General features: G+C 56.9%; 2 protein-coding genes across 3 annotated transcripts; both read right to left on the bottom strand.

The window, feature by feature from the left end:
• Positions 1-1,599: 1,599 nt before the first annotated feature.
• Ticam1 (TIR domain containing adaptor molecule 1) lies at positions 1,600-4,363 on the bottom strand. Its single transcript, XM_048340633.1, has 2 exons — positions 2,930-4,363; positions 1,600-2,836 (listed from the first exon to the last, which is right to left on the bottom strand). Exons 1-2 carry the CDS (start codon positions 4,016-4,018, stop codon positions 1,799-1,801), a joined length of 2,127 nt encoding a protein of 708 aa, XP_048196590.1. The 5' UTR covers positions 4,019-4,363; the 3' UTR covers positions 1,600-1,798.
• Positions 4,364-9,238: 4,875 nt separating this feature from the next.
• On the bottom strand, positions 9,239-26,345 carry Plin3 (perilipin 3). 2 transcript variants are annotated; one of them, XM_048341931.1, is made up of 9 exons: positions 26,278-26,304; positions 24,506-24,616; positions 22,052-22,290; positions 18,969-19,167; positions 18,759-18,838; positions 16,035-16,287; positions 13,301-13,500; positions 11,491-11,634; positions 9,239-9,967 (listed from the first exon to the last, which is right to left on the bottom strand). In XM_048341931.1, coding segments are annotated over exons 2-9 (1,458 nt in total). In that variant the 5' UTR covers positions 24,507-24,616; positions 26,278-26,304; the 3' UTR covers positions 9,239-9,625. The 2 variants fall into 2 exon arrangements, with proteins under 2 accessions (XP_048197888.1, XP_048197889.1); XM_048341932.1 differs by lacking the exon at positions 24,506-24,616 and having other exon boundaries at positions 26,278-26,345.
• Positions 26,346-27,473: the final 1,128 nt, after the last annotated feature.

Genomic DNA, 27,473 nt, shown 5'->3' with positions numbered 1-27,473 from the left:
CATCCTGCTCGTTCGTTTATGTGTCCTTAGGAGTGATGGATCTGCTTTGTGTTCCTAACTCCAGGTTCCCCAAGAGCTGCTGGCCACCCTCCCCGGGGACCCCTCCCGATTCCCAGGCAAACATCACCCTGTCTTTATCTGAAAGCACAGGACCGCCACACAACCGCAAACGGAGCTGTTCCCACCATCAATCCCCAACGGGACAGGACAAAGAGCTTCCAGGAAGAAATGTCTCCCCCTAGAATGTGTAAAATCCAGACTCCCACCAGCTCCCTGCTCCCGTTTCTCCGCCCCTGCAGCCATGAGGAAAGCTGGTCCAGGCCGCTGAGGTCTCTGCCGGCTGTCTCTCCTTTCCTCCACTTGATCTTTCGCAACATGCATGACTCAGTTTCCTAACGGGGAGGGCAAGGGGAGGCACAGAAATGCACAGAAAAGGGGTAACGCTATGTGGAAAATGAACTCTATGACTTGTGGCTGGGGATGGGAGGCAAAACCCAGGAGAGAGCAAGGGAAGGGGGGACACTGTCCAACACGAAATGAATTCAGGCGGGGTGCCAGCGGCTCACACCTGTGCTCCTCGCTACTTAGAAGGCTGAGATCTGAAGCTCGCAGTTCAAAGTCAGCCTGGGCAGGAAAGTCCATGAGACTCTCATCCCCAATCAATCACCAGAAAACCGGAAGGGGAACTGTGCCTCAAAGCGATAGAGCCTTGAACTGAAGCGCTCAGGGACAGCGCCCAGACTCGGAGTTCAAGACCCAAGTCTGAAAAAAAAAAAGTACTAATTACCTGAATCATGTATCTGTAACCATTCTGTACACCACTTTTATAATAACAACTGAAAAATGACAAAATATAGACATCAGGTAGTTAATAATAAACTGATTTCAAAGGTAAGAAAGCAGAGGCTCAGGAGAGAAGGGGATTGGGAGGGGAAAAAAATGGAAGAAAATGAGGGAAGAGGCGACACTGTTCAAAAAGAAATGTACTCATTACCTAACTTGCGACACTGTAACCCTTCTGTACAGCACCACCATCACAATAAAATTTAAATTAAAAAAAATAGAAAGCAGAGGCAGAGAGGGGAGGCCTGCCATCGGGGTCTGGAGACCCCCCCAAACAGAAGACTGGCCACCTCCCCCTGTGACTTTTTCTTTTTTTTTTTGGCCGGTCTTAGGGCTTGAACTCCGGGCCTGAGCACTGTCCCTGAGCCTCTCTGCACTTCACCACTTGAGCTGCAGTGCCACTTTGGCTTTTTCTGTGTACCTGGTGCTGAGGAATCAAACCCAGGGCTTCATGCATGCTAGGCAAGCACTCTACCATGCAGCCACACTCCCAGCCCCTCTCCCCACTGTCCCTGGCCTTAGGGGTCAACCTTCTGAAAGACAAATGGCTGCTCGCCCCAAAGACTACATTTCCCAGCAGCGCTTGCCGCAGGGGGGAGCCAAGCATCTTGTAATCCAATGAGATGCGAGTATGACTTGTAACTTCCGCTTCCTGCCTTTAAAGCGGTGAAGGGAGTGCCCTCCCTTTCCCTTTATGTGGGCAAAGGTGAAGCTCGTGGTAGCTAGATAGGATGGAGGAGGGCCTCGGCCTGGAAGAAACGCTCAATAAATATTTATTGTAAGAAAATGTCCAAGTCGCTCCCTGTAAAGACACCACCCCTGGGTAGCATTTTTCTCTGCCAGTGGGGGCCGAGGGGGTGGGGCACCAGGTCCCCCAAAGCCCAGGCAGGTGGAGCGCACAAGGTCCCCCCAAACCAGTCTGGAACGCAGGCCATGCTCCCAGGCTGTGGCTGGATCAGTCCCGGTCATTCCGTCTGTCTGCTTCTTGCAGTGGCGTGTCATCTGGGGGTGCTGGGGCCCCCCTCTGGTTCCACATGTGGTTGTTGAGCCCCAACTGCACCATCTGAGCATGGTGGATAATGAGAGGTTGTGGTCCAGGTGTCTGAGGAGGGACTGTGGGGGCTGGAGGGCAAGTGGGGGGCTGAGGACAAGAAGGGGGCTGTAGGAAGGCTGTAGGTGGGATGCCAGCCTGCCATGGGAATGGTGGCGTCTGTGGACAGCCTGGCCAGGTAGTCAAGGGGGGCACCTTGTCCCCCAAAGGCACTTGAGAGGGCTGAGGTGCCTGGGTCCCCAGCACCAGGCCGCTCCCCAAAGCCTGGTGGAGTGCTTGGACCTGGGCCTGGGAGGCCCCCCAGGTCCCTGGGTAGGCGAGGTAGGCGGTGTGGCCCTGCGGCTGTGGGGGCTGTGGGCGCAGGGCGCGGGCCCGCTGCTCCTGGGCCCAGTGTGCCCGGCGCGCCCGCAGTCGGTGTGGCGAGAAGGTGTTGGCCACCTTCCTGGTGAAGATGGCGGAGCGCTCCTCCAGCCACACCAGGCCAGTCAGCAGGCTGGTGGTGCTGGGGCCCAGCTGCGCCTCTGAGCTCTCGAGGGGCAGGAAGGGGACCACGCAGTCCTGGCGGCCCAGCCGGGTGAGGCTGCTCATGAGAGCCTGGTTCACCTGGTGCAGCCCCAGCTGGCCCTCGAAGGCGGCCGTGAGCAGCAGGACGATGAAGCCAGAGTGCTCGATGGCGTCCTGCAGGCACTGCAGCTCGCCGCGGCCTGGCAGCTGGAAGTCCTCGCAGAAGGTGGCCCCATCCGGCACCCCGAGGGCCTCCAGCCGCTCACGGACTCGCAGGGCCACATGCTCATCAGCTCTGGTGTGCAGAACCACAAAGTTGTAGAACTTCTGTCCCGCTGTGTCTGCGTGGAAGGCCAAAGAGGAAGAGTCTGGAGGGGAGGAGGCTGGAGGGAAGGAGGCCGAGGAAGAGGAGGCTGGAGAGAAGGAGGCCGAGGAGGAAGAGGAGACTGGAGAGAAGGAGGCCGAGGAGGAAGAGGAGGCTGGAGGGAAGGAGGCCGAGGAGGAGGCTGGAGGGAAGGAGGCCGAGGAGGAGGCTGGAGGGAAGGTGGCCGAGGAGGAGGAGGAGGAGGAAGACGCCTGGGGGTGAGAACTCAGTGCATCGGGAGCAGGAGATGGGGCTGGGCAGAACGTGCCACTCTGCCGGGTGGCATCTTCAGGACTCTGGGACGGCGTGTGATCTTTGCCAGGGCAAGGACTTCCTGTGGGGTCCAGGCTGGCCACGGGATGCGATATGGGGTCCGGGAACACCCTAGTCCTCTCCAGCGAGGAGCCCCCATCTGGAGGCACCGTAGAGTCAGCAGAGACAGAAGCCAGGACCGTCTCAGGGTGCCCTGGGCTGGGGTGCAGCCGGTCCGGGTCCAGGGGCTCCACAGATGAGGGCCAGCTCACCTCCTCCGGCTCCTGGTGGCCCCTGGGCTCATGCCAGGGCTCCGGGCTGCCGGGGGCTTCCCAGCTCAGCTTGCTGGGCCCATGGGTGCCACGGTGCGGGCTCAGGAAGGGCAGCGTGGGGGACTGGCTGATCTCCAGCTCGGCGCCCACCGAGCCGGGGCTGCCACAGGAGCGCAGGGAGCACGCGTGGCTCCAGCCAGCCAGGGCACTGATGGGCCACGGCTGGCTGCGGGCCCCGGAGGAGGGCGGCGAGGGAGTGGGGAGGTCGTCCTGAGGGCGCGAGGCGGCCACCGTGGCCCACCCGCACCGCGCCTGGGCCTCGTTCCGCAGCTCCTCCAGTCGGCGGTCACCGTGGGCCTCCAGGACGCGAAGGGCCGCCGAGTAGGCCGCGTCGCGCATGGACTCCGGGCACAGCTTCTCCTCAGCCAGCAGGTGGTACAGGTGCGCCACGGCCCACGACACATCCGGGACCTCCCCTGCGGTCTCCCCCGAGGCCTGGGTGCCGTCCACGCCGGCCCGCACCTGAGCCACCCTCTGGGCCACTGCGTCGTCCTGCGCCACCTCCTCATCCCGGCCCAGCGCCGGCAGCACCATGGCGCGCAGGAGCTCAGTCCCCGGGCAGCCGCCGGGCCCAGGCGTCCGCAGCTTGAGCCTCAGGCTGACCAGCTTGTCCGGGCCAGCAGCTTCCAGAACCTGCAGGACCCCAGCAAGGGATGGGGCTGGGCCAGCCATGGGCGAGGGAGGAAGCCAAGGCCGGCAGCCGGGGCTGGGGGAGGCATGGTCCGCACCCCACCTTCAGCACACCTCCAGGAGGGCAATCGGGGCGCACCTGCGGGGGGCAGGGGGGATGCCAGCCTTGAGCCAAACTACGCAGGGACAGTGCCCAGGCACACGTTCAAGGCCCGCAACCCACAATCAATCACTCTCAGTGGCCACCCATCACTGCCAGCCTCCGGCCCCAAACCTGCCTGTCTCTCCCCGTCCCCTGAATTAGCCTCACCCCAAAACACACAGTAGTAATCTCGTCCACTGGACTTTCCTTGTGTTATGTTTTTCCTTTTGATTTCATTTATTTATTTTTTTCTGCTGATACTAGGGCTTGAACTCAGGGCATTGCACCCTGGTCCGGCTTTCTTGCTCATGGCCGACACTCTACCACTTGAACCAGGCCTCCAGCTTGGCTGTTTCCTGGTTGATTGGACACAGAGACTCATGGACTTTCCTACCCAGATCTGATGCTCAGATCTCAGCTTCCTGAGTAGCCAGGATTACAGGTGTGAGCCATCATGTTCCAATTGGTTTTTCTAAGATGGGGTCTTGCTACATTTTCTTTTTTCCTTCCTTCCTTCCTTTTTTTTTTTTCTTGCAAGTCCTGGGGCTTGAACTCAGGGTCTGAGCACTATCTCTGAGCTTCGTTTGTCAAGGCTAGCACTCTACCACTTGAACCACAGCGCCACTTCCGGCCTATTCTGTTTATATGATGCTGAGGAATCAAACCCAGAGCTCATGCATGCTAGGGAAGCACTCTACCATTAAGCCACATTCCCACCCCCTTGCCATATTTTCTTAGGGGTGGTGGTGGTTCGAGGACTGGCAAAAAAAAACCTGTGATCTTGCCAATCTCTTCCTCCTCAGTATCAGGGATTACAGATGTGAACAGGGGTGCCTGGCCTGCGTGTTAGGTCTCGGCTCATTCTATGCTTCCCACCAGACAGTGAGTAACAGAGCGAGGTGAGGCCTCTCCTGGGCTGAACTGAGTGGCTGCCAGTCCCATCAGAAGTATTTGTTGGGGCTGGGAATGTGGCCTTGTGGTAGAGTGCTTGCCTAGCATACATGAAGCCCTGGGTTCAATTCCCCAGTACCACATATATAGAAAAAGCCAGAAGCAGCACTGTGGTTCAAGTGGTAGAGCACTAGCTTTGAGCACAAAAGCTCAGTGACAGCGCCCGGGCCCTGAGTTCAAGCCCCAGGATCAGCACTAAAAGAAGCCAATCGTCCTGGTGGTGTGAGGAAGGAGGGCGGAAGCGAAGCACCAGGCTGGACATGGGCCTTTGAGGAGCGCCCTACAGTACCCGCCGGATCAGTGCCCCGGCTGTCTGGCTCAGAGTCCACCATGCCCTGGGCTCGGCCAGTGCTGGGGGAGCTGCTTGGCTGCTCTGAATGTGGCTCCCTCCAGGACAGAAACCCAGCCCCCCCAGGGGGGAGACGCCGGTGAGTTTAGGTCCCGGTGGGACCATAAGCCTTCCAACGCCAACACTTTGTCACATTATCATCAAGACAGCTTGATGGCTGGCGCGAGTGGCTGTCATTCCAGCTACCCAGGAGGCTGAGATCAGAGGATCATGGTTCAAAGCCAGCCCAGGCAGGAAAGTCCGTGAGACTCTTATCTCCAATGAACCACTAGAAAACCAGAAGTGGTGCTGTGATGGAGAACCAAGGCTGCCCTGGCAGTGCCCCGGCCCAGCTCCATGACACCCGCCCAGCGCCCCAGCCAGCACCCGGCAAGCCTGGCCAACAAGCCACAAAGGAGCTTTTGTGTCAAACTCTGGCACCAGGCCTCAGGGGACAAGAAGCCTGGCAGGGGGCAGGGCTCACGTTGCCACCCCAGCTACACAGGAGGCTGAGCTTGGAGGATTGCACTTGAAACCTGCGCAGGCAGGAAAGTCCGTGAGACGCTCATTGCCAAGGAACCACCGCAAAGCCAGATGTAGAGCTGTGACTCAAGTGGCAGAGCACCAGCCTTGCGGGAGGGGGGCAGGGAGGGGAAGCCCTAACGATCAGGGCTCAGGCTCTGAGTTCAAGCCGCAGGACCAGCACAATAAATTAATGAATAAATGAATTACTTCATTGGGAAAAGAACAATTATTGCACAACTAAAACTACTAGCAGAATTTCTTTTTCTCTTTTCCTCTTCTCAGAAACTTTTCAGAGGCTGAAAGCCCAGTAAGGCACTTGTCCAGCATGTTCAAGGTCCTGAGTTCAAGCCTCAGCACCATCACACACAGAGAGAGACACAGAGACAGAGAGAGATTTTCAGCCATGTTGGATATGCCATTGCTTGCACCCCTGTCCTGTCCCTCCCTCTGCAGTCAGAGTCCCTCCCCACCTAGGGTGGGCATTTCCTGAGCACCTACTGGGCTTGGTGAGCTGATACGTACGTCCCTGTGGGTGTTTGAGCAGTTCTCAGCACAACAGGAACTGAGAAAGTGCCAGAAGGAAGCGGGCCGAGCTGCAGACCCTGGGGCATTGGGGGGGGGGGGGGGAAGGGCAGCCATAGAGGCCGTGGACAGGAGGTGACCCAAGCCCAGACCTCCCAGAAGTGAAGGAGCCAGTTGGGTGTCAGACTGTACAAAGATCCTGGGGCAGGACAGAGTGGCATGGGAGGGGCAGCTAGGCGTGTTGAGCGAGAATGGAAGGAGCAAGGGGCAGAGAGGGAGGAGGGGCCAGGCACAGGGCCCTGTGAGCCCAAGGAAGGTGGGAGCGGTGAAGGGCTTGGGGGGGGGGGGGGTGCAGTAGGGGATCATTTGGAGGCAAGCACTCAGGATCCGCACATTCATTACAGAATGGGAGGGGCTGGGGAGGTGGGGGGGGGGGACATCTGGATTTGGTTATGAGTATCTGAGATGGGGTTTGGGGTCAAGAGGGAGTCATAGGACCAAATCTTCCTCCTAGGCCTTCCTCTCTTAGTCTCCCTCCTCCGCCCCTGCCCCTGGCTCCCAGGGTTCCAGCCACAGGGCGCCGACAACCCCCCCACCTCCATGTGACCCCAGGGCCTTCGCACAGCCTTCCCTCGGCCTGCACAACACCCTTCCCCACACACATCCAGCCTGACTTTTCTCATTGCCACACTTTTCTCAACTCCACACTTGGAGTTGCTCTCATTCCCAGCTAAGGCCGGCCGGTGTGAAACCTCAGGGACACGGGCGGGCTGGGAAGGTGCCTCGCGGGGTGAGCGTCCAGCGTTTCCCACCTTGTGCTATGTGTTCGCCCCGGAAAGGCCCTGAGCCTCACCTAACTAAGAACCATTTACCCAGGCTCGTGGCTGTGCCATCCCAGCCAGGCTCTGATCGCCAAGGAACCAGCCAAGCCACAAGTACAGTGCTAGCCTTGAACAACAGCAACAACAAGCTCAAAGGCAGGGCTCAGCCCCAGGCTGGCACGGTAAAGTAAAATAAAGGCAGGCCACCTCCACCGCGGGCAGAGAGCGACTACTGTGCCCGCACCCCACCTGGGGCGCCCCCCCAGACCCCGGGGCTCCCCCAGGCCCCCCCCCTCCCTCCCTCCTCCCCTCCACTCACACGGCCCGGCCTCGCAGCGGGGCGCGGGAGGGCGTGGCGGCTGCGGACCCCAGACTCCCGGCCCGGCCGGGGAGGGTGACAGAAACCCGGACGTGGGAGAACCCAGGCTGCGGAGTCGATATTGGGGTCCGGGGCGGTGGGTGGGGGATGGAGCGGAGGGGTCTGCCTCCACCTACCGGGGCCTTGCGGTGCGGTGCGGTGCGGGGTGCGGAGTGGAGCTGGCGGGCGGGAGCGGCGGGGGGGGGGGGGGGGGGGGAGCGGCCCTCCACGTCCTGGACGAGGGCAGCGGGGGCCGGCGGGGCGGGGGGCGGGGCGGGCCGGGTGACGGCGGCCGTGACGCGGGGAGACCCCGCCCTCCGCCCGCCGGGGAAAGTCCCCGCCCGCCCCCGGTGCGCCCCGCACAGCCCTGGGCCTCCCCACCCAGCAGCTTCTTCTCAGCTCCTCGGCTCCTCCTCGGCTAGGGGCCCAGCGGCGTCCAGCAGGGGACCCCAAAACAACGCCCCTTCCCCCCCCCCCGACGCCCCGGACCACAGACCTCTGACATTATATCTTTGTCAGTGCCGGGTCAGTCCTGGGGCTTGAACTCGGGGCCTGAGCACTGTCCCTGGCTTTATTGTTCAAGGCCAGCACTCTGCCACTTGAGCCACAGCGCCACTTCCGGCTTTTTCTGTGTGTGTACAGTACCGAGCTTTCTGCATGCCAGGCAAGCACCCTGCCCAGCCCTTGCGATTAATTTTTAAATTGATTGTTCTAGAGGTGATGGAGCCAGGGTTGCAATGAATCCAGTCAGACCAGGAGTCCATTTCCCTTCTCCCCCCTCCAGCCTCCACCTCTGAAATTCTGAAATTGTCAGCCACAGGGAAAAGTGTGTGTGTGCGTGCACACGCATGCACAAGCACGCATGTGTCCAGCATGGGGGTGGTGGCCTGTCTTTTCCTCAGTAAGGTGGGCTGCACAATATGTCCGCAGTTTTTAAGGCATGGGGAGAGGCCCAGAGGAACTCAGAGACCCCCACGTGGCAGCCTGCTCTGCTGTGGCAGGGGGTCTGGGGGAAGCTGCAGGCTGGGCTAGGGCCTTCCTTGATCACTGAGGAAATGAAAGCTGCCCAAGACTCAGTAACAGAAGGTCTGGCCAGGGGCCAGCAGCTCACCCCTGTCATCCTAGCTACACAGGAGGCTGAGATCTGAGGATTCCTGTTCAAAGCCAGCCTGGGCTGCAAAGTCCCGTGAGACTTTCATTTCCAATAAACCTCTCAAAAGCCAGAAGTGGTGCTGTGGCTCAAAGGGGGTAGAGCGCTAGCCTTGAGCAGAAAGAGCTCCAGGACAGCATCCAGGCCCTGAGTTCAAGCCCCTGGACTGGCAAAAAATAAAAGCAGCAGCTCAGGGACAGAACCTAGGCCCTGAGTTCAAGCTCTAGTACACACCACACACACACACACACACACACACACACACTCACAGTGCCAGGAGGGAAATGAGGCCTGCCTGGGGAAGGCGGGGCAGAGCTCTGGCCTAGTCACCAGGAAGCCTCACCAGGCCCGGCCTCCGCCTTGCCAGGGGCCAGCAGGAAACCTCTGTTGTTTGGAGGTGAAGCAGCCTGGGACGGGGACTGAGACGCCCTGGTAGGCACACAGACGGCACACAGATCACAGTGCTGAGTTGCGGGTAAAGTTTATTAAGGCATCCCAGAACAACAAGGCGACAGGCGGAGCGAGCCTGTCCATCGCACGCATCGCAGAGGCCAACTTCCCGTACCTAAATCCATTTTCACAGAAGCCCGGCATCCAAGCCGTGAGATAGGAAAGGAAATCAGGTGTCATAAGAACAATATTGCTAACTTTTAGAAAGAAAGAAAGAAAGGAAGGTTTTGGAAACTTTTAGGAAAAAAATTTTTTTCTCTTCCAGGAGGCTCCCCAGGCGTTTCCACCCAGCTCAGCGGGAGTGATGAGCTGTCCAATTCCAGGGCCACCTCCTTTAAAGGCTCCTTGGCACCAGAGGTCGTGGAGGGATGCAATCCCCCCCCCCCCGCCCTTCCTCCCACCCTACTTGGTTTCGGGGGCTTTCTCGGTGATCCCCGGGGAGAAAGGGCCCACCAGCCACATGAGGGGAGGGTTCTGGGCCACGGACTCCACTGTGTGCGCGAGGGCCTCCCGGGCCTGGGCCACGCGCTCGCGGCTCTGGGTGAGGGCGCCGCTGGACAGGTCCTGCAGGGACTGGGCGTGGGCGAAGGTGGCGTGGAGGGCCTCCACGTGGCGGCGCGCCTGCTGGGCCTGCTCCTTCACCTGCGCCGGCAGCCCCTGCAGGCTGGCGCCCAGCGCCGCGCACGCGCTCTGCAGCTGCCCTGTGAGGTCCCGGACCATGCTCAGCGCCTGCGACTCCACCTGCTGAGAGAGGACAGCCCGGACCGTCACGGCCTCCTGCTGGCCACACGGGACGCAGAGGGACAGAGACACGGGGCCTTCCTTGGGTCTGGCAGAGAAGACTTCTCCAGGGCGGGGGCTGTTACCATATATTTTTATTCATTTATTTATTTTTGTTTAGTTTTTGGCTGGTTGTGGGGCTTGAACTCGGGCCTGGGTGCTGTCCCTGAGCTCTTTGTGCTCAAGGCGGGCGCCCTACCACATGAGCCGCAGCGCCACTTCCCGCTTTCCGGTGGTTCATTGGAGGTAAGAGTCTCTCCAGTTTGTCTGCCTGGGCTGGCTTAGAACCATGATCCCCATGTCTCAGCTTTCCTGAGTAGCAAGGATGGCAGGCTCCAGCCACCATGCCTGGTGCCCCAGACCCCCCGCATTGTGCATGAAGCCTCCAAGGAACACAACCTAAAACAGAGGCAATCCTTCGATTCTAGGGTGGTGCGCGGACACCCAGGCTGGAGCACTAAGCAGCCCGGGAGAGGGCGAGGCTCTGATCCGCGGCACAGCATGGTGGGACCCTGAGGGCCCTGCACCCAATGCCAGCAGCAGACGCAGAAGGCCCCACTGTGTGCGGCTGCATGGATAGGAGCTGTCAGAAGCAGGCCTGTCCACAGACAGGAATTGGCCTCGTAGGGACTGGGGAGGCGGCTCCTTGCCGGTTCCTTTGGGTGTGGGGAGAGAGGTTATGGAGTTTCATTGTGGTGATAGTTGTGTAACTCTATAAATGCACCAAAACCCACTTCGGTATATAGAGTTGTGCTTTTTCCCTATCTCCTGGGGTGCCGGGGTTGGAACCCAGGCCTCTCACTCCAGCCACACCCCAACACTGTGGTCCAAACTCCAGGGGTGCTTTGCTCCACCTATGAGTGCAACCGCCATTACCTTGCTTATGTTTTTGGAGAGCCAGGCAGAAGAAGATAGAAGAAGAGAGATCCAAGCTTCAGTGGCTCACACCTGTCATCCTAGCTACTCAGGAGGCTGATATCTGAGGACTGCAGTTCAAAGCCAGCCCGGGCAGGAAAATCCATGAGACTCCTATCTCCAATGAACCACCAGAAAACTAGAAGTCGCGCTGCGGCTCAAGTGGTAGAGCACTCACCTTGACTGAACAACCACAGGCCCAGCATCCAGGCCCTGAGTTCAAGTCCTAGGACTGGCACACACATACCACACACACACACACACGCACACACACTTGGGGACCTTGGAGGACAAGACTGGTAGCCATGAATTGCCACACTAGAACCCACACCGTGGCTTCTGGAGACCTGGGGGAGATGGGGCATGAAAGACACCAAGACTCGGGCTTTTGACAGGTGGAGCCGCTTCATCATTAAAAAGCCGCAGCCTTGCCCCCGGGTGGAAAGCAAAGTGAACTTCCTGGAGGAGGTGGCACAGCCAGCAGCCACGCTTATAGGAGAGAAGTAACTGCCGACAGACAGGTGCATCGCGCGGAGCATTGTGGGAACCGCGTGGGGGGGTCCGGTGGGTACCTCTGCCTCTGTGGGGTCCGGGTCCCTCTCACTCTTCCCCTCGTTGTTCGGGGTCTCCGCTTTCTTCCAGTTCAGCCACATCTGGCGCAGCTTCTCCTGCCCCTCCCCCAACTTCTGGTCCACTCCCTGCTTCGTCATCTCCATCTGCAGGTGAGGAAGGAGGTGAGTGTCCCACATGCCCTTCCCAACCCCAGGCCCCAAGGAGGTCCCTGAACCCCACCCTCCAAGTGAGACCCAGGGAGAGGTCGCTCCCTTCTTTCCTCCTCTTACCCTCGGGCCTAGCCACAAGGCTGGCTTTAGCCACTGCTTGGAATAGGATTCAGCCAGGAAAAAAGGAAATTCGGGACCCACAGCAGACGGTACAGACAACACCCCGTGACCCAGCAGACACAGAAGGACAGGACAGGATCTCACAGGAGGTCCCAGAGAGATCAGAGCCACAGAGATGGGAAGCGGGAGAAGGGGGAAGGGGGGAGTTAATGTCAAATGGAGACAGAGGTTCAGTCTGGGAGATGGAAGCTTCTGGAAAACAGGAGTGGGCCTGGCTGAACAGCCATGTGACCGTGCTGAATGCTGTTGAGATGTGCACCCCCATCTTGGTAAGATGGTAGTAGAGGAGGATGTCTCAGGAGGAGAGACCTGCCCAGCACGCTAGTCTCTGGGTTTCAGTGCCAGCCCATTAAAAAGAAGGAACAGGGTGCAAGTGGCTCACGCCTGTCGTCCTAACAACTCAGGAGGCTGAGAACTGAGGTTCACAGTTCAAAGCCAGGAAAGGCTCTGAGACATTTATCTCCCATTAGCTAGCACAAAGCTGGCCTGGAGTTGTGGCTCAAGACGTAGAGTGTCAGCCTGGAGAGGAAAAAGTAAAGCAAGATCACACGGGTTCTGATTCTGTGCCCCAGTACTTGCACCAAAAAGGAAAGAAAAAAAAAAAAAAAAAGAAGGAAGGTTAAGCCCGGTACTGGTGACTCACACATATAATCCTAACTACTCAGGAGACTGAAATCCGAGGATTGTGGTTCAAAGCCATACTGGCCAGGAAAGTCTGTGAGTCTCTTATCTCCAATGAATACCATAAAACCGGAAGTCGAGTTGGGGCTCAAGTGGTAGAGGACAGCCTTGAGTAAAAAAGCTCAGGGAGTGTGCCCAGGCCCTGAGTTCCAGCCCCAGGACTGGTACATATATATAAAGAGAGAGAAAGAGCGAGAGAGCGAGAGAGAGAGAGAGAGAGAGAGAGAGAGAGAGAAAGAGAAAGAGAGAACGAACTGAGGATCATAGTTCAAAGCCAGCCTGGCCAGGAAAGTCTGTGAGACTCTTGTTGCCAATTAACAGCCAAAAAACTAGGAGTGGTGTGATGTGGCTCAAAGGGTCAGAGAACCAACCTTGAGCAACAGAGCTCAGGGACAGTGCCCAAGCCCTGAGTTCAAGCCCCAAGAAGGACAAAACAAAAACAAAACCCAGGTTAGGGGGCTGGGAATGTGGCTTAGCGGTAGAGTGCTTGCCTAGCATGCATGAAGCCCTGGGTTCGATTCCTCAGCACCACATACACAGAAAAAAACCAGAAGCGGTGCTGTGGCTCAAGTGGTAGAGTGCTAGCCTTGAGTGAAAGAGGCTCAGGGACAGCGCCCAGGCCCTGAGTTCAAGCCCCAGGACCGGCAAACAACAACAACAACAACAACAAGAGGTTAGGCGAGCACACAGAGACACAGAGCAGGGACACAGAGTGAGGCCGGCCCTCGCCAGCCGACCAGCTGACACGCCTCCCGCCCCGGGCCCCGCCCCCCGCGCCACGCCGCGCCGCGCCCCTCACCAAGCTGAGCGCATGCGCCAGCTGCTGCAGCACATCCTGCGCGCGCTGCCCGGCGCCCCGCAGCCGCCCCAGCGCGTGTGCGCAGGCGCGCTGCCGCAGGCGCTCCGACAGCGAGCCCAGGCGCACGAAGTAGCTCTGCTCCCGCCGCTGCTGCTGCACCGAGGCCAGGTCGCAGCCCTCCACCGACGCGGCCAGGCGCGCTGCGGGGACAGAGGGGGCGGTGAGGGCTTGCCGGGGAGCCGGAGCTGGGATTGATATGTAACTCGGTACTAGTCAGTACTTCATACTAATAACTTGGTACCAGCCAGGGCGCCGGGGCTTCGATTTGGGAGCCTCCACGATGTGATGTTTAAAAGGAGGAAACTGGGGATCAGAGAAGTTAAGCAACTTGCCCCAGCTACACAGCAGGGGTGGATGGCAGGCCAGGACTTAACGCCTGGTCCATGCCCGACTTTCTCCCTCCCTCCCTTCCTCTTCTTTCTTTCTCCTTCCTTCTTTCCTTTCTTTTCTATGATGTTGGCAGCCCTGGAGGGACGCGTTGGAGAGGCTGCAGCTCTACAGCTTGAGTCCCGCCCCCCGCAGCTCGCGCCACGCCCCTTCAGGCCACGCCCTCTGTTGGACTCTGGCCGGTTGAGTCCGCCAGGCCCTAGGCCCCCATCATCCCTAAGGTCCTGAACTTGGTGGCTTTCCAAGCCCCCGCCAGCTGGAAGCGCACGGGGGAAGGGGTCGCGGCCAGCTGGGTAAGAAGAACGTCCCTGAGACTACAATGAGCCACCAGAAAACCGGGGGAGGGCACCCAGGGCCTGAGCTTAAGCCCCACGACCGACCCCAAAGAAAGCAAACAATAACAACAAAAAAGTGCTCTTTACCTGGCCTATGTAACTGTAACGTATCAGTACGTCACTTTTATAATAACTGTTAAAAATGTAAGTCTGGCACTGGTGGCTCGCGCCTGTTAATCCTGGCCACTCAGGAGGCTGAGGTCGGAGGATCGCAGTTTGAAGCCAGCCCAGGAGAAAAGTCCCTGAGACTCTTACCTCCAATAAACTACTCAGAAAAAGCTGGAAGTGGCTCTGTGGCTCAAGTGATAGCGTGCTAGCCGTGAAAAAGAAGCTCAAGGATGGTGCCTAGACCATGAGTTCATGCCCCAGGACCAGCACACCAAAAAAAATCCACAGCACATGCACATGAGGTTGGGAACTCCTGTCCTGCCTCAGCCTCAGCCTGCTGGGACCACAGGCATGCACCACCTGGCCCTCCCTGGGCATAGCTAGTCCCCCTAGGCCCTGACGGCCACCATGCTTGGGGTCACTCCCAAGCCACCCACTGTGGAATGTCCCCATAGCAGTCGGCTTTGCTGGGACGCGCACAGCAGCAGGACCCCACCCTGCTGCAATCCAGGCCTGGGGAATGGAAGCCAGGGTGGGGCAGGGTTTCTCCTCCCAGGCTCAGAGTTGAATGGCAGCCATTCTGACCAGTCACCGCGCCATACAGGCTTCCGGCCTCAGGCTCTGGCTCCCCACTGCAGCCTAGACTGGGTTTCCCCACACCAGGAGGAACCGAGAATTCCAAGGAAGCCAGGGCGTGGTGGCGGTGGGATCATTCCAGCAAGAGGATCAAGTTTCAGGCCAGCCTAGACAAACTTTGTCTCAAAAACAAAACAGAAGAGCCAGGGCAGGAGTGGGGCTCAGGGGTGTGTGCTTGCCTGCCCTGCACAAAGCCCTTGTGTCTATCCCCAGGACCACCACAACAGAAAGCTCATCCAGTACTTGCTAGGCATCAAGTTCCTGACACTGCCTGTCCCCACCCCACTCCCAGACGAAAAGTCACATGGAGCTGGGCACCAGTGGCTCAGGCCTGTAATCCTAGCTGCTCAGGAGGGGGAGACCTGAGGGTCCACAGTTCACAGCCAGCCTCCGGCAGGAACGTTCATAGATGGTTATGTCCAAATTGACCACCAAAAAGCCGGAAGTGGAGCTGTGGCTCAAGTGGTAGAGCACCAAGACTTGAGCACAAATGCTCAAAGATAGCACCCATATATCCTGAGTGCACGCATGCACAAGTGCATGCACACACGCACACAGGAACACATGGAAGAGAACTGAGAGGGGGCTGGACAGACTCCAGGGGAGGCCATGCTTAATTGCAACTAAATGAATGGGCAAAGAGACAAGCAAAGAGAAGCCGAGGAAAAGGGACTCTGCGGCCGGATGGATGCAGCCTGCCAAGATGGAGGAACAAGGGCTGGGAGTGTGGCCTAGTGGTAGAGTGCTTGCCTCCCATACGTGAAGCCCTGGGTTCTATTCCTCAGCACCACATACACAGAAAAAGCCGGAAGTGGCACTGTGGCTCAAATGGTAGAGTGCTACTCTTGAGCAAAAAGAAGCCAGGGACAGTGCTTAGGCCCCGACTTCAAGCCCCAGGACCGGCAAAAAAAAAAAAAAAAAAAAAAAAAAAAGATGGAGGAGCAAGCAAGGTGCCCCGGTGCCTGGGGCTGAGAGAGGGAGAGGGAGGAGGAGGCAGGGAAGGGCCTGGTTGGGCGGTGCAGGGCCTGGAGGAGGCTGGGAGCCCTGGAGGACTGTAGGCAGAGGAAGGGGGCTGGCCTCGGCTCCCGGGCACCCTCTGGTGGCAGCTTCAGGGAGAACAGACGGTGCTGAGGGCAGAGGTGAGGGGGGATGGGAGATACAGGACAGCAGGTGACATGTCCCACAGGTCCCCAGGAGCCCACGCTCACCCAGCTCTTCGTCTGTCATAGGCAGGTGGTTGTCTGCCCAGGATTCCGACTTGCCCAGCATGGTGTCCATCTTGCTGGTCACCATCTGACCCACACGGGAGCCCATGACTGAGTTCATGCCGCTGCTGAGCACCGACATGGTCATGTCCACCGCCTCGGTCACACCAGTGGCCACAGTGTCCTTGGCACTGGACAACATCTCTCGGGCCTCCGTCATCTTGGAGGACACCAGCTCCTTGGTGTCAGCCAGGACCTAAGGAGAAGGGACAGTGACAGCTTCTTCCTCCTTCCTGGCCTGGGCCCATGTACATCCCAGAGAGGCCACCAGGGGGCACCTGTGAGCACCAAGTCCCATCCCACGCTCTCCCTGCCTGGAACTGGACTGCAGAGGTTCAAACCCTGCCTTGATTCTTCCTAGTTGTGCGGGTGGCCCTAGCCAAGTCACTCTGCCTCTCTGTACTGCTCTTTTTTCCTTTTGGTCAGTCGTGGGGCTTGAACTCAGGGCCTGCGTGCTGTCCCTTTGTTTGTTCACTCAAGGCTGGTGCTCCAACCACGATGAGCCACAGCTACACTGACAGTTTTCTGACAGTTCATTGGAAATTGGAGTCTCAGACTTTCTTACCTGGGCTGGCTTCGAACTGTGATCCTCAGATCTCATCCTCCTGAGTAGCTGGGATGACAGGCGTGAGCCGCCAGCTCCCCACTCTGCTGTTTTCTTAATCCAGGGTGGTTTGTGGTGTTTTCCTCCAAATTCTTAGAATGAAAGACTCCCCCCCCCCGCCCCAAAACACACACAACCACCAAGTGTGGCGGAATGTGGCTGAATCCCACAGTTTGCTGTGGTTGCTTTGCTGATTTTGGTGGTACTAGGGTTTGAATCCAGGACCTTGTGTTTGTTAGCTGTGTGCTCTACCACTTAAGAAGCAATGCCTCCAGCCCTTTTTTTGCACTTTTATGTGTGTGTGTGTGTGTGTGTGTGTGTGTGTTCTGGGGCCTGAACTCTGAGCTTGGGAGCTATCCCTTAGCCTTCTTGCACAAGGCTAGCATTCCACCCCTTGAGCCACAGTTCTACACCTGCTGATTAGTTGTAGATAAAAGTCTCACAGACTTTCTTGCCCAGGCTGGCTTTGAAATGGGATCCTCATATCCTCCTGAATAGCTTGGATTGCAGGCATGAGCGACCAGTGCCTGACTGCCCTGGTTATTTTTGAGATAAGGCTTGGCTTCCTGCCTGGTTTTCTCACTGTGCCTAGCTTTGCATTGACATAGAATATCTTTAAGATTTTTCTGCACCAACAGCCTTGAACTGTGATCCTCCTGTTCTCAGCCTCCTAAGTACTTGGATTATATGTACGACCTTGCCATATCCATATATATATATATTTTTTTTTTTTTTTTTTTGCTGGTCCTGGGGCTTGAACTCGGGGCCTGGGTTCTGTCCCTGAGCTTCTTTTTCTTTTTTTTTTCTCTTTTTTTTTTTTTCCAGTCCTGGGCCTTGGACTCAGGGCCTGAGCACTGTCCCTGGCTTCTTTTTGCTCACGGCTAGCACTCTGCCACTTGAGCCGCAGCGCCACTTCTGGCCATTTTCTGTATATGTGGTGCTGGGGAATCGAACAGAGGGCTTCATGTATACCAGGCAAGCGCTCTTGCCACTAGGCCATACCCCAGCCCCCTGAGCTTCTTTTTCTTTTGCTCAATCTAGCACTCTACCACTTGAGCCACAGCATCACCTTCAGCATTTTTCTGTGTATGTGGTCCTGAGGAATTGAGCCCAGGGCTTCATGCACGCTAGGCAAGCACTCTACCACTAGGCCACATTCCCAGCCCCCTAAATATTATTCTTGAATTCATGTTTTAACTTGGATCTCCATGGCCGAGGCTCACATTCAAAGCACACACATGTACCCACTCACTTGGGGCCCTGGGAACAGCCTGTCCTGCCGCAGGATCCCAGCCAGGAGCTGCGGCCTGGCCCAGTTGGATGACCTTGGAGAACTGGGGGCTGAGCTCACCCTTCCAGAATCAGAAGGAAGCTGGCCACAGGACATTCCAGAGCCTGTTGCAATCCGCACAGAGAAGGAGAGGGCAAGGACGCTGGGGAGGCGGCCGGCCTTCTGGGGCCTCGGTGGAATTTATCTTCTGTTGCACCAAGCCCATGAAGGGATGGAGGCCTTTTCAATGTGCTGGTGGTACTGGGCATTGAATTCAAGGTATGATGCTTGCTAGTGAGAGGGGTTCTACTCTTCGAAACACTCCCTAGCATATATATATATATATATATATATATATATATATCTCCTTGGGCTTGAACTCAGGGCCTGGATGCTGTCCCTTAGCTTTTCTGCTCAAGGCTAGTTAATGCTCCACCGCATGAACCACAGCTCCACTTCTGACTGTTTTCTGGTTAGTTGGAGATAGGGATCTCCTAGACTTTCCTGTCCAGGATGGCTTCAAACTGTGATCCTCAGGTCTCAGCCTCCTAAGTAGCTAGGATGATAGGTGTGAGCTACTGGCACCTGGCTGAGGCCTTCTTTTGAGGAGGTCAGAGAGTTGAAGAGATTGATCCATGGTGAAAGGACATGGGCAGAGGTCCTGGGGCAGGATGCAAAGGGGCAGTGTTCCTTCTACCTCCCCTGCCTCCCTGGACTTCAGGTTCCTTCTTGCCTGTCTCATCTGCTTCCGCTGGGACCTGTAGTGAGGCCCAGGCACCTGGTGATTCATTACCTTGTCTGAGGTCTGCTGCAGGATCGGCACTGTCTCCAAGCGGTCCAGGCCCCGGTGGGCATATTGGCTGGCCGAGGAGACTAGGAGGAGACAGAAGGAGAAAGAGATGAGAGTTGCCATTGTCTCTTAGGGGCCCCAGGGAGCCATCTCCCTGGCCATCCAGCCAGCGGGGAGCCAGGTCTCCCACAAGCCCACGCATCTGTCACTCACTCTGGGGCTCCAGCTTGGACAGGATGGGCTGGGCCCCGCTGACCGCAGCATCCGTGAGCGTCCTGATGCCTTTCTCCGCCATGTCGCACACAACCTTGACGGGTGGATAGCTCTCCTTGGTGGAGGTGTAGGCGGCTGACACCATGTCGCAGGTGGAGCTGATGAACGGCATGGCGGCCACACGGTCCACCACGCCGGGCTGGGGGGGGAGGGGGGAGCGGGAGCAACGCAGGTCAGCCGGACCCAGAGCAGGGGGTCGGCGGCCAGGCCGACACTTCAGGATGCTATCTATGGGCTTCCTGCAGCCTGATGGTGTGAGCAGGGACTTCATCTCTGCCACGTGCAAGACCCCGCGCCTTCCTTCTCATAGCACTCGGGGCTAACACGAGCACCTGCAAATGCTAGCTCACCAGCCAAATCTCGCCCACCTCCTGATAGTTTTCACTGGGGCTACTTATACTGGCCTCATGGTTTTGTTGAGATACAATTCACACATGACAACTTTGGGGTGTGTGCGTGTGCCAGTCCTGGGGCTTGCACTCAGGGCCTGGGCGCTGTCCCTGAGCTCTTCTGCTCCAGGCTACAGCTCTATCACTTTGAGCCAGAGCCACTGCTGGTTTCCTGGGAGATAAGAGTCTCATGGGGACTTTCCTGCCCTGGCTGGCTTTGAACTGTGATCCTCAGATCTCAGCCTCCTGAGAAGCAAGGAAGACAGGGATGAGCCCTGATGCCTGGCTGACATTTAATTTGTATTTGTTTTAATTTCCTCAGACAGGGTCTCAGCATGTAGGCCAGGTGGGCTTCCAACGTAGCCATCCTCTAGCCTCAACCTCAAGTGCTGGGATTACAGGTGCGTGCCAGTCCACCTGGTTCATGCTGAACTCTGTGTTTTCCCAACACGTTTACTAAGTGTGTTACTGCCACTAGCTCCAGAATTGTTTGGGTTTTTGTTTTGGTTTTTTTTGGCCAGTCCTGGGCCTTGGACTCAGGGCCTGAGCACTGTCCCTGGCTTCTTCCTGCTCAAGGCTAGCACTCTGCCACTTGAGCCACAGCGCCGCTTCTGGCCATTTTCTGTACATGTGGTGCTGGGGAATCGAACCTAGGGCCTCGTGTATCCGAGGCAGGCACTCTTGCCACTAGGCTATATCCCCAGCCCGGGTTTTTTTTTTGTTTTGTTTTTTTTTTGAGGGTTTTTTTTTTTTTTTTAGGTCAATTGTGGGGCTTGAACTAGGGGTGTAGGTGCTGTCCCTGAGCTCTTTTGTTAAGCTAGCACTCTTCTACTTTGAGCCACAGCTCCATTTCCAGTTTTCTGGTGGTCAATTGGAGATAAGAGTCTCACTGACTTTCCTGCCTTGGCTGGCTTTGAACTGTGATCCTCAGGTCTCAGCTTCCTGAGTAGCTAGGATGACAGGTGTGAAGCGCCAGCACCTGGCCAGAATTTGTTTTTAAGAGTAGGGATGGAACCCAGGGCTTTGTAAAGGCCAAACATGAGCCTGGGAACTGTCCTTTAGCATTTTCACACAAGGCTGGTTTTCTATCACTTGAGCCACAACTGTACTTCTGGCTTTTGGGTGGTTAATAAGAGATAAGAGTTTCACAAACTTTCCTGCCTGGGCTGGCTTCAGATCATGATTCTGGGGCTGGGAATATGGCCTAGTGGGTAGAGTGCTTGACTCGTATACATGAAGCCCTGGGTTCTATTCCTCAGCACCACATATACAGAAAAAAGCCGGAAGTGGCGCTGTGGCTCAAGTGGCAGAGTGCTAGCCTTGAGCAAAAAGAAGCCAAGGACAGTGCTAAGGCCCTGAGTTCAAGCCCCAGGACTGGCAACAAAAACAAAACAAATAAACAGATCATGATCTTCAGACCTCAGGTCCATAAGTAGCTGGGATTACAGGCATTAGCTACAACACCCGGCTCTGCTGTCCATTCTCCATTCTATCTCTCTCTCTCTCTCTCTCTCTCTCTCTCTCTCTCTCTCTCTCCCCCCCCCCCCAGTCCTGGGGCTTGAAGTCAGGGCATTTGAGGAGGGCTGAGGACAGGTATGGACGGAATGAAGATGAAGTGAGGCACTGAGAGGGCTTTAGAAAGAGGGTGAGGTAGCTAATGTTTCTCCAAGTGAGCATGGCTCAACTTCTGGGATCCCCCTGGTCCTCTGAGGGTCTTGTTCAATGGCAGGCCCTGATTTGGAGGAACAGTCTGACCACCATGGCCTCAACTCCAGGGCCGGCCGGGCTCTGCCCAGTGAGAATCTCACATCCTGTTGGAACCACCCACTCCATTTCACTTCTCCAGCCCCAGCTCCCACCTCCTCTCTCCCTGGGGCTGAGGGGAGGAGGAGAATTTAGCTGAACCCCAGCAGCCCACACTGCCCATGCCCTGGAAAGAACTGGCAGCATTAATGTCTGGAATACATAAAGAGCTCCAGTTGTTAGAGGAATCCATATGTGCACACATGCCAGAACATTCCAGAAAGTTCTAACTGACAAATCCCCATGCCAGAGCATATTAAGAGAGTGCTACATGCCGATTGATATTCTAGCGTTGAAGCCTGGCCCACACACCTGTCATCCTCGCTACTCAGGAGGCTGAGATCTGAGGATCAGAATTCAAAGCCTGCCCAGGCAGGAAAAGTCCATGGGACTCTTATCTCCAATTAAGTCAAACAAGCCTGAGGTGGAGCTGTGGTTCAAGTGGGAGAGTGGCAGCCTTGAGCAAAAAAAAGCAAAAAACAGCTCAAGGACAGTGCCTGGGCCCTGAGTTCAAGCCCCAGGACTGGTGTGCGCACGCACGTGTGTGTGTGTGCACACACACACACACATACTGTGGATCAAACATTGATCCTCAGATCTCAGCCTCTGAGCAGCTGGGATGACAGGCGTGCACACAAGGGTTCCTGGTGATGGTTGGCAGCTAATTGTTCAGGGCTGCTCATTCTTTGCTCATGTGTTGAGTCGTTTTAATTCTTTTTTATTGAAATCGGGGTGGCTTGGGAGGAGGTTGTGCCCACTCGACACCTCCATGGGTGCCGGCCCATCCCTGGGGTCCTCCCATGCACATGCATGGGAGTCCCGATCGCTCACCTGTGGTACGGGTACCGGCTCCTCCTCCATCACCTGGGTGGGGGCATCCATTGGCAGTATCAGCTCCTCCTCCTCCTCCTTGGCCAGCTGGGTGGGGGCATCCACTGGCAGCTCCTCTTCCTCCTCTTCCTCCTCCTCCTCCTCTGCCAGATGGGTGGGGGTGTCTGCCTCAGTCTCCGGTGTCTCAGGTGTCTGGGCCCCAGCTACGTCTACCAGAGACATGGTGCACACGGCAGGCACTGTGGATGGAGAGCGGTCGGAGGGCGGCCTGGCCCTGCCTGCCCTCAGGGCCACGTCCGGACCCACACTGGGGCTCGAACCTGCCCTCCGCCCGCCTCCTCAGAGCCAAGGGGCACTGGGGCCATGACAAGAGGCCTGGAATATGGGTTGGGGTCCCTTCCTTCCTTCCTTTTTTTGTACCTGTCCTGGGGTTTGAACCCAGGGCCTAGGTGCTGTCCCTGAGCTTTTGCACTCAAGGACAGCACTTGAGCCACAGCTCCACTTCTGGCTTCTTTTGGGGGGGTGATGAATTAGAGATGAGTCTCACAGACTTTCCTGGCAGGGCTGGCATAGAACTGCGATCCTTAGGTCTCGGTGTCCAGGCATGAGCCACCTGACCTGGCTTTCAACACCCTCTTTCCTTTCACCTAGAAACCTCCCATCCCGAAGAGCCCGGGCGGCCGTGCCAGGGGGCAGAAGAGAATCCTTCTGCCCGGGTCACCGCTGGCCACAGGCAGCTGGTGCTCAGCAGGAGGGCACTGAGGGAACAGCACTGGTCCCCTGAGAAGCGGCAGAGGAATTCCCGCACTGTGAAACTCACAGGGACCAAGATGCTGTCCAGAGATTTAAAATTTTTTAAAAAGTCCTCTTCAGAGAGTAGAAGTGACAGAGAAGCTTAATGGCCACTGCCTTCCAGGGGGAGACTTGACTAGCGCTCTACCACTTGAGCCCCAGCGCCGCTTCCGGTGTTCTGGTGGTTCATTGGAGGTAAGTGTCTCAGACTTTCCTGTCCTGGCTGGCTTTGAACCTCGGCTCTCAGTCTCCTGAGTAGCTGGGGTAACAGGTGGAAACCACTGGCGCCCGGCTCAGGGGAGACTTTTGACTTTGGAGACAGATATTACGTGTTTAAGGGCTGGGAATATGGCCTAGTGGCAAGAGTGCTTACCCCATATACATGAAGCCCTGGGCTCAATTCCCCAGCACCACATATGTAGAAAACAGCCAGAAGTGGTGCTGTGGCTCAAGTGGCAGAGTGCTAGCCTTGAGCAAAAAGAAGCCAGGGACAGTGCTCAGGCCCTGAGTTCAAGCCCCAGGACTGGCAAAACAAACAAACAAACAAATAAATAAATAAATTATGTGTTTAAAACACACAAAAAAGTAAGCCCAGTGCTGGTGGCTCACACCTGTCATCTTAGCTACTCAGTAGGCTGAGATTTGAGGATCAGGTTCAAAGGCAGCCTGGGCAGGGAAGTCTGTGAGACTCTTAATCTTAACCACAAAAAGATTTAAGTGGAGCTGTGGCTCAAGTGGTAGAGCGACTCAAGGGTAGTGGCCAAGCCCTGAGTTCAAGCCCCAGAACCAGAGGGAAAATTTATTTTTAAGCCTAAGTTTCAGGTGCCATAGCTCCTACCTGCAATCCCAGCTGCTGGGGGAGAGGGGAGGGGACAGAAAGGATTTCTACACAGACAGGATATGAGAGTATATGCCAGCAGTTCCAGCTACAAGGGAGGACACAGGTAAGAAAGCCAAAGTCGGTGGCTAGCTTAGGCAAAAAAATAAGTAAATGCAGAAGAGACCCTCTCTTAAAAATAAGTAAGGCACAAAGGGCTAGGGGGAGTTGTGCCTCAAGTGGCAGAGTACTTGCCTAACCATGCTGGAGACCCTGAGTTCAAATCCCAGTACTGAGGGGAAAAAAAAAAAGCACAGGACTGGGGTGCGGTGTAAACCCTAGTATAGGGTTTGGTGTGAGTAAACCCTAGTATAGGCCTGGATCTCCACCAGCCCTGGAGGTGGGGGAGCCGTGTCTGTTCAGCGTCTGCTGTCCCCTCCACCCGGCTGGCTCACCTGAGAAAAGTCGGCTAAAGGTGGCTCCAGCCTCTACCTCGAGGCTGGCCGCCCAGGGAACTCCCGTGTGGCAAGGCAGAGCCCAAGGACATTCAGGGAGTGGAGGTGGGGTTCAGGAATCAGGATGGGGTTCTCAGTGTGGCTTTGCAATTTTGTGAGGCTGAGGGTTGGTGACCCCTGCCCTAGGAGAGGAGTCTCCTTGGCCATATCTGTGAGATGGGGGAATCCATCTACATTAGCTGAGTTAGGAGGGACCTAACAAACAGCTGAAAGGCAGGCTTGGTGGCTCACACCAGTAATCCCAACTAGGTGGAGAGAGAGCAAGAGAATCACAGTTTGAGGCCAACCTGGAACCCCCCTCCCTCCCAAAAAAAGTCAACAAGACCCTACTTCAACACACAGGCTGGGCAAGGTGGTGCATTTCTGTAATTCCAACTAAGCAGCAGGAGGCATAGGACAACAGCCCAAGGCTGGCCCCAAGGCAGAATTCTGAAATATCACCTAAAGCAGAAAGAGCTGGGGGTCAGGGCTGGGAATGTGGCTTAGTGGTAGAGTGCTTGCCTAGCATGCATGAAGCCCTGAGTTTGATTCCTCAGCACCACATACACAGAAAAAGCAGGAAGTGGCGCTGTGACTCAAGTGGTAGAGTGCTAGCCTTGAGCAAAAAGAAGCCAGGGACAGTGCTCAGGCCCTTAGTTCAAGCCCCAGGACTGGAAAAAGAAAAAAAAAAAAAAAAAAGAAAGAGCTGGGGGCTGAGACTTGGATGGTAAAGCACCTGTCCCAGCAAGGGCAAGGCCCTGGGTTCAAGTTCAAACACCAATACTGCAAATAAATAAACTGAGGGAGCTTACCCCACCCAGGCTAAGAGCCAAGTGGGAAGTAACACCACTGAGAACAATCCTGTCACCATTTCTACCCTCCAGTCACTTTCTCTGCTGGCTCCTGATGGGCTAGGCAAAGGACAGTGGGCACTGTTGCCCTGGATTCAGCTTAAGATCAGTGTTGGCCCTCCCAATGTACACCAGCTACAGAGGAGCTAGCTACCCAGGAGGCTGAGATCTAAGGCTCCCAGTTCAAAGCCAGCCCAGGTAGGGAAGTCCATAAGACTCTGATCTCCAATAAGCCTCAAAAGAGCCAGAAGTGGAGTTGCAGATCAAGTGGTAGAGTGCTAACCTTAAATGAAAAAGCTCAGGGACAGTGCCCCAGGCCCTGAGTTCAAGCCCCAGGACGGGTGCATGCATACATGAGTGCACATGCAAGCACGCACGTGTGTACACACACACACACACACCACTGGACTTTGGGAGCTGAGCCTAGTGGCCATGCCCCAGCCCAGGGAGGCTGAGGCAGGGGGGATCTTGCCTGGGCCGCACAGTCAGACTCTTCTGACTCAGCTATAAAGGAACCAGGGGCTGCTGGCTGACGCCTGCAATCCCAGCTACTCAGGAGGCTGGGATCTGGAGATCACTTGGGGGGAGGGGAGAGTCCCTGAGACTCTCATCTCCACTAAAGCCAGCAAAAAAGCTGGAAGAGGAGCTATGTCTCAAGTGGGAAGGACGCTAGCCTTTAACAGGAGCAGCTCAGGGACAGAACTCAGGCCCTGAATTCGAAACCCAGGACCGACACACACACACACACACACACACACACACACACACACACACACAGAGAGAGAGAGAGAGAGAGAGAGAGAGAGAGAGAGAGAGAGAGAGAGAGAGAGAGAGAGAGAGAGAGAAAAGAAGAGAGGACTGGGAAAATCCAGCACAGCCCACGGAGGTCGGGGCCCAGGGCCACGGGCAGGGGCCTTGCGCAATCCCGGGCGCACCCTCCAGCCGGGGCCCCACCCCCGGGGTCACGGGGCGGAGGGCTCCCCCAGGTATATGAGGCGCCACGGGGCTCCCGCGCCTTGGAAACCTGGCTTCCCAGACCCAGAAAGGACGCTTGGCCGAGGGGACCAGAGGGGTGCAGACGCCCGGGCCCTCGCCGCCCCGCCCCGCCCCGCCCCGCGGCGCCCCGTCCCGGGAACGGCTCGAACATCGTGTGCCCCAGAAGTTGATTCCGGAGGACCGAGCCCGTCCCCGGCCGCGGCACCCCGCGTCCGGTCCCCTCGGGGGGCGCCCCACCCCGCGGCCTGACCGCCCCCTACGGCCCCCGCTTCCCACCTCGGTCCGCGGGACGTCCGGGAGCGGCGGCCACTTCTCCAAAGCTAGCTCCACACTCGCTGGCAGGGGCGGGGCCAGCTTTTATACCGAGGAGGGCGTGGTCACCGGAGTGACTGGCCGTGCGACCAATCAGGGAGATGGGGCGGGCCCGGACTTCGCCACGCCCCTCCCGGGGTCGGAGGGTGTGTGTTGGGGGTATGTGACGTTTTGAGTATTTGGGAGGACACGCCCTCAGCCGGGGAGGTGGGGGGGTGGGGCACACGGCAATTTGAAGAACTTCAGACCCAACCGTGACCACGTAAGTCCTGGGAGCTCCACACCCGGTAGCTGGGGTAGCTAGATGGTCATGGAGAGCCAGTAACAGGGCCCGGCTCCATTTCCAGGCCCTAACTCCTGGATCAACCTTTTCCTGAAGCTGTCACCCCACGGATTTCTTCTCCCTGACCCCTCACCCCACCCCAAATATTCTCCCTCTTCTTCCTCTATAAAGCAAGGTCTTAAATCTCTAATAGCCCCAGGGGCTAAACAGGAGGTAAATCTTTCTGCTGGAATGGAAGCAGTGTGTCTGGTCCTGTGGAATGAGGATTTGAAAATCAGACTCGGCAGGGTGTTGAGCCAGCATACTGGGGGCCAGTTGATCACGAGTTCCCAGCCCAGCCCGTTCGGAAGGCAACAGGGAGAACTTGTCTCCTACAAAACAAACAATGCCTCCTTCATGAGGGGCCTGTCCACACAGGCATAAGCTGGAGGAACATGGCATTTTTGTGCTTAGTGTGAGAGACCCAGAGGACATGAAACCTCCAGCAAGCTGTCCTCAAGTGTGAGGACTCTCTAGTCTAAGGACACACCTGACTCCCAGCAGAGGCCCTGCTCACACCGGCCGGTGTGAGCGGCTGCAAGTGATAGCTCCAGTGGGACTTTCAATACACAGGCACGAGATTGGCATCTTTTTAAAGATTTTTTTTGCTGGTACCTGGACTTGAACTCAGGGCCTCTCACTTGCTCAAGTATGGTGCTCGGCCACTCGAGCTACACCTCCACTGCCAGCTTTGTGCTGGTTAGTTGGAGATACAAACTTCTTGGAATTGTCTGCCTGGGCTGGCTTTGTACTGGGATCCTCACATCTCAGCCTCCTGAGTAGCTGGGACAGGCCTGAGCCACTGGTACTGGGCTCCTTTCTGGTGTTTGTTGGTGTT

This window comes from Perognathus longimembris, chromosome 3 (assembly GCF_023159225.1).
Source record: "Perognathus longimembris pacificus isolate PPM17 chromosome 3, ASM2315922v1, whole genome shotgun sequence".
In the NCBI taxonomy this organism is placed as follows: Eukaryota; Metazoa; Chordata; class Mammalia; order Rodentia; family Heteromyidae; genus Perognathus; species Perognathus longimembris.
The sequence above is the reverse complement of the archived record's forward strand: the minus strand, read 5'-3'. Positions and strand labels throughout refer to the sequence as shown.

Coding starts and splice junctions, on each gene's coding strand:
- Ticam1 (XM_048340633.1), bottom strand. CDS start 4,018: ATGGCTGGCCCAGCCCCATCCCTTGCTGGGGTCCTGCAGGTTCTGGAA. Junction 2,837..2,929: donor CGGCCACCTTCCCTCCAGCC/TCCTCCTCGGCC, acceptor CCAGTCTCCTCT/TCCTCCTCGGCCTCCTTCTC.
- Plin3 (XM_048341931.1), bottom strand. Junction 16,288..18,758: donor TGCAGCAGACCTCAGACAAG/GTAATGAATCAC, acceptor CCTTCTCCTTAG/GTCCTGGCTGACACCAAGGA. Junction 11,635..13,300: donor TGGCGCATGCGCTCAGCTTG/GTGAGGGGCGCG, acceptor CCTCACCTGCAG/ATGGAGATGACGAAGCAGGG.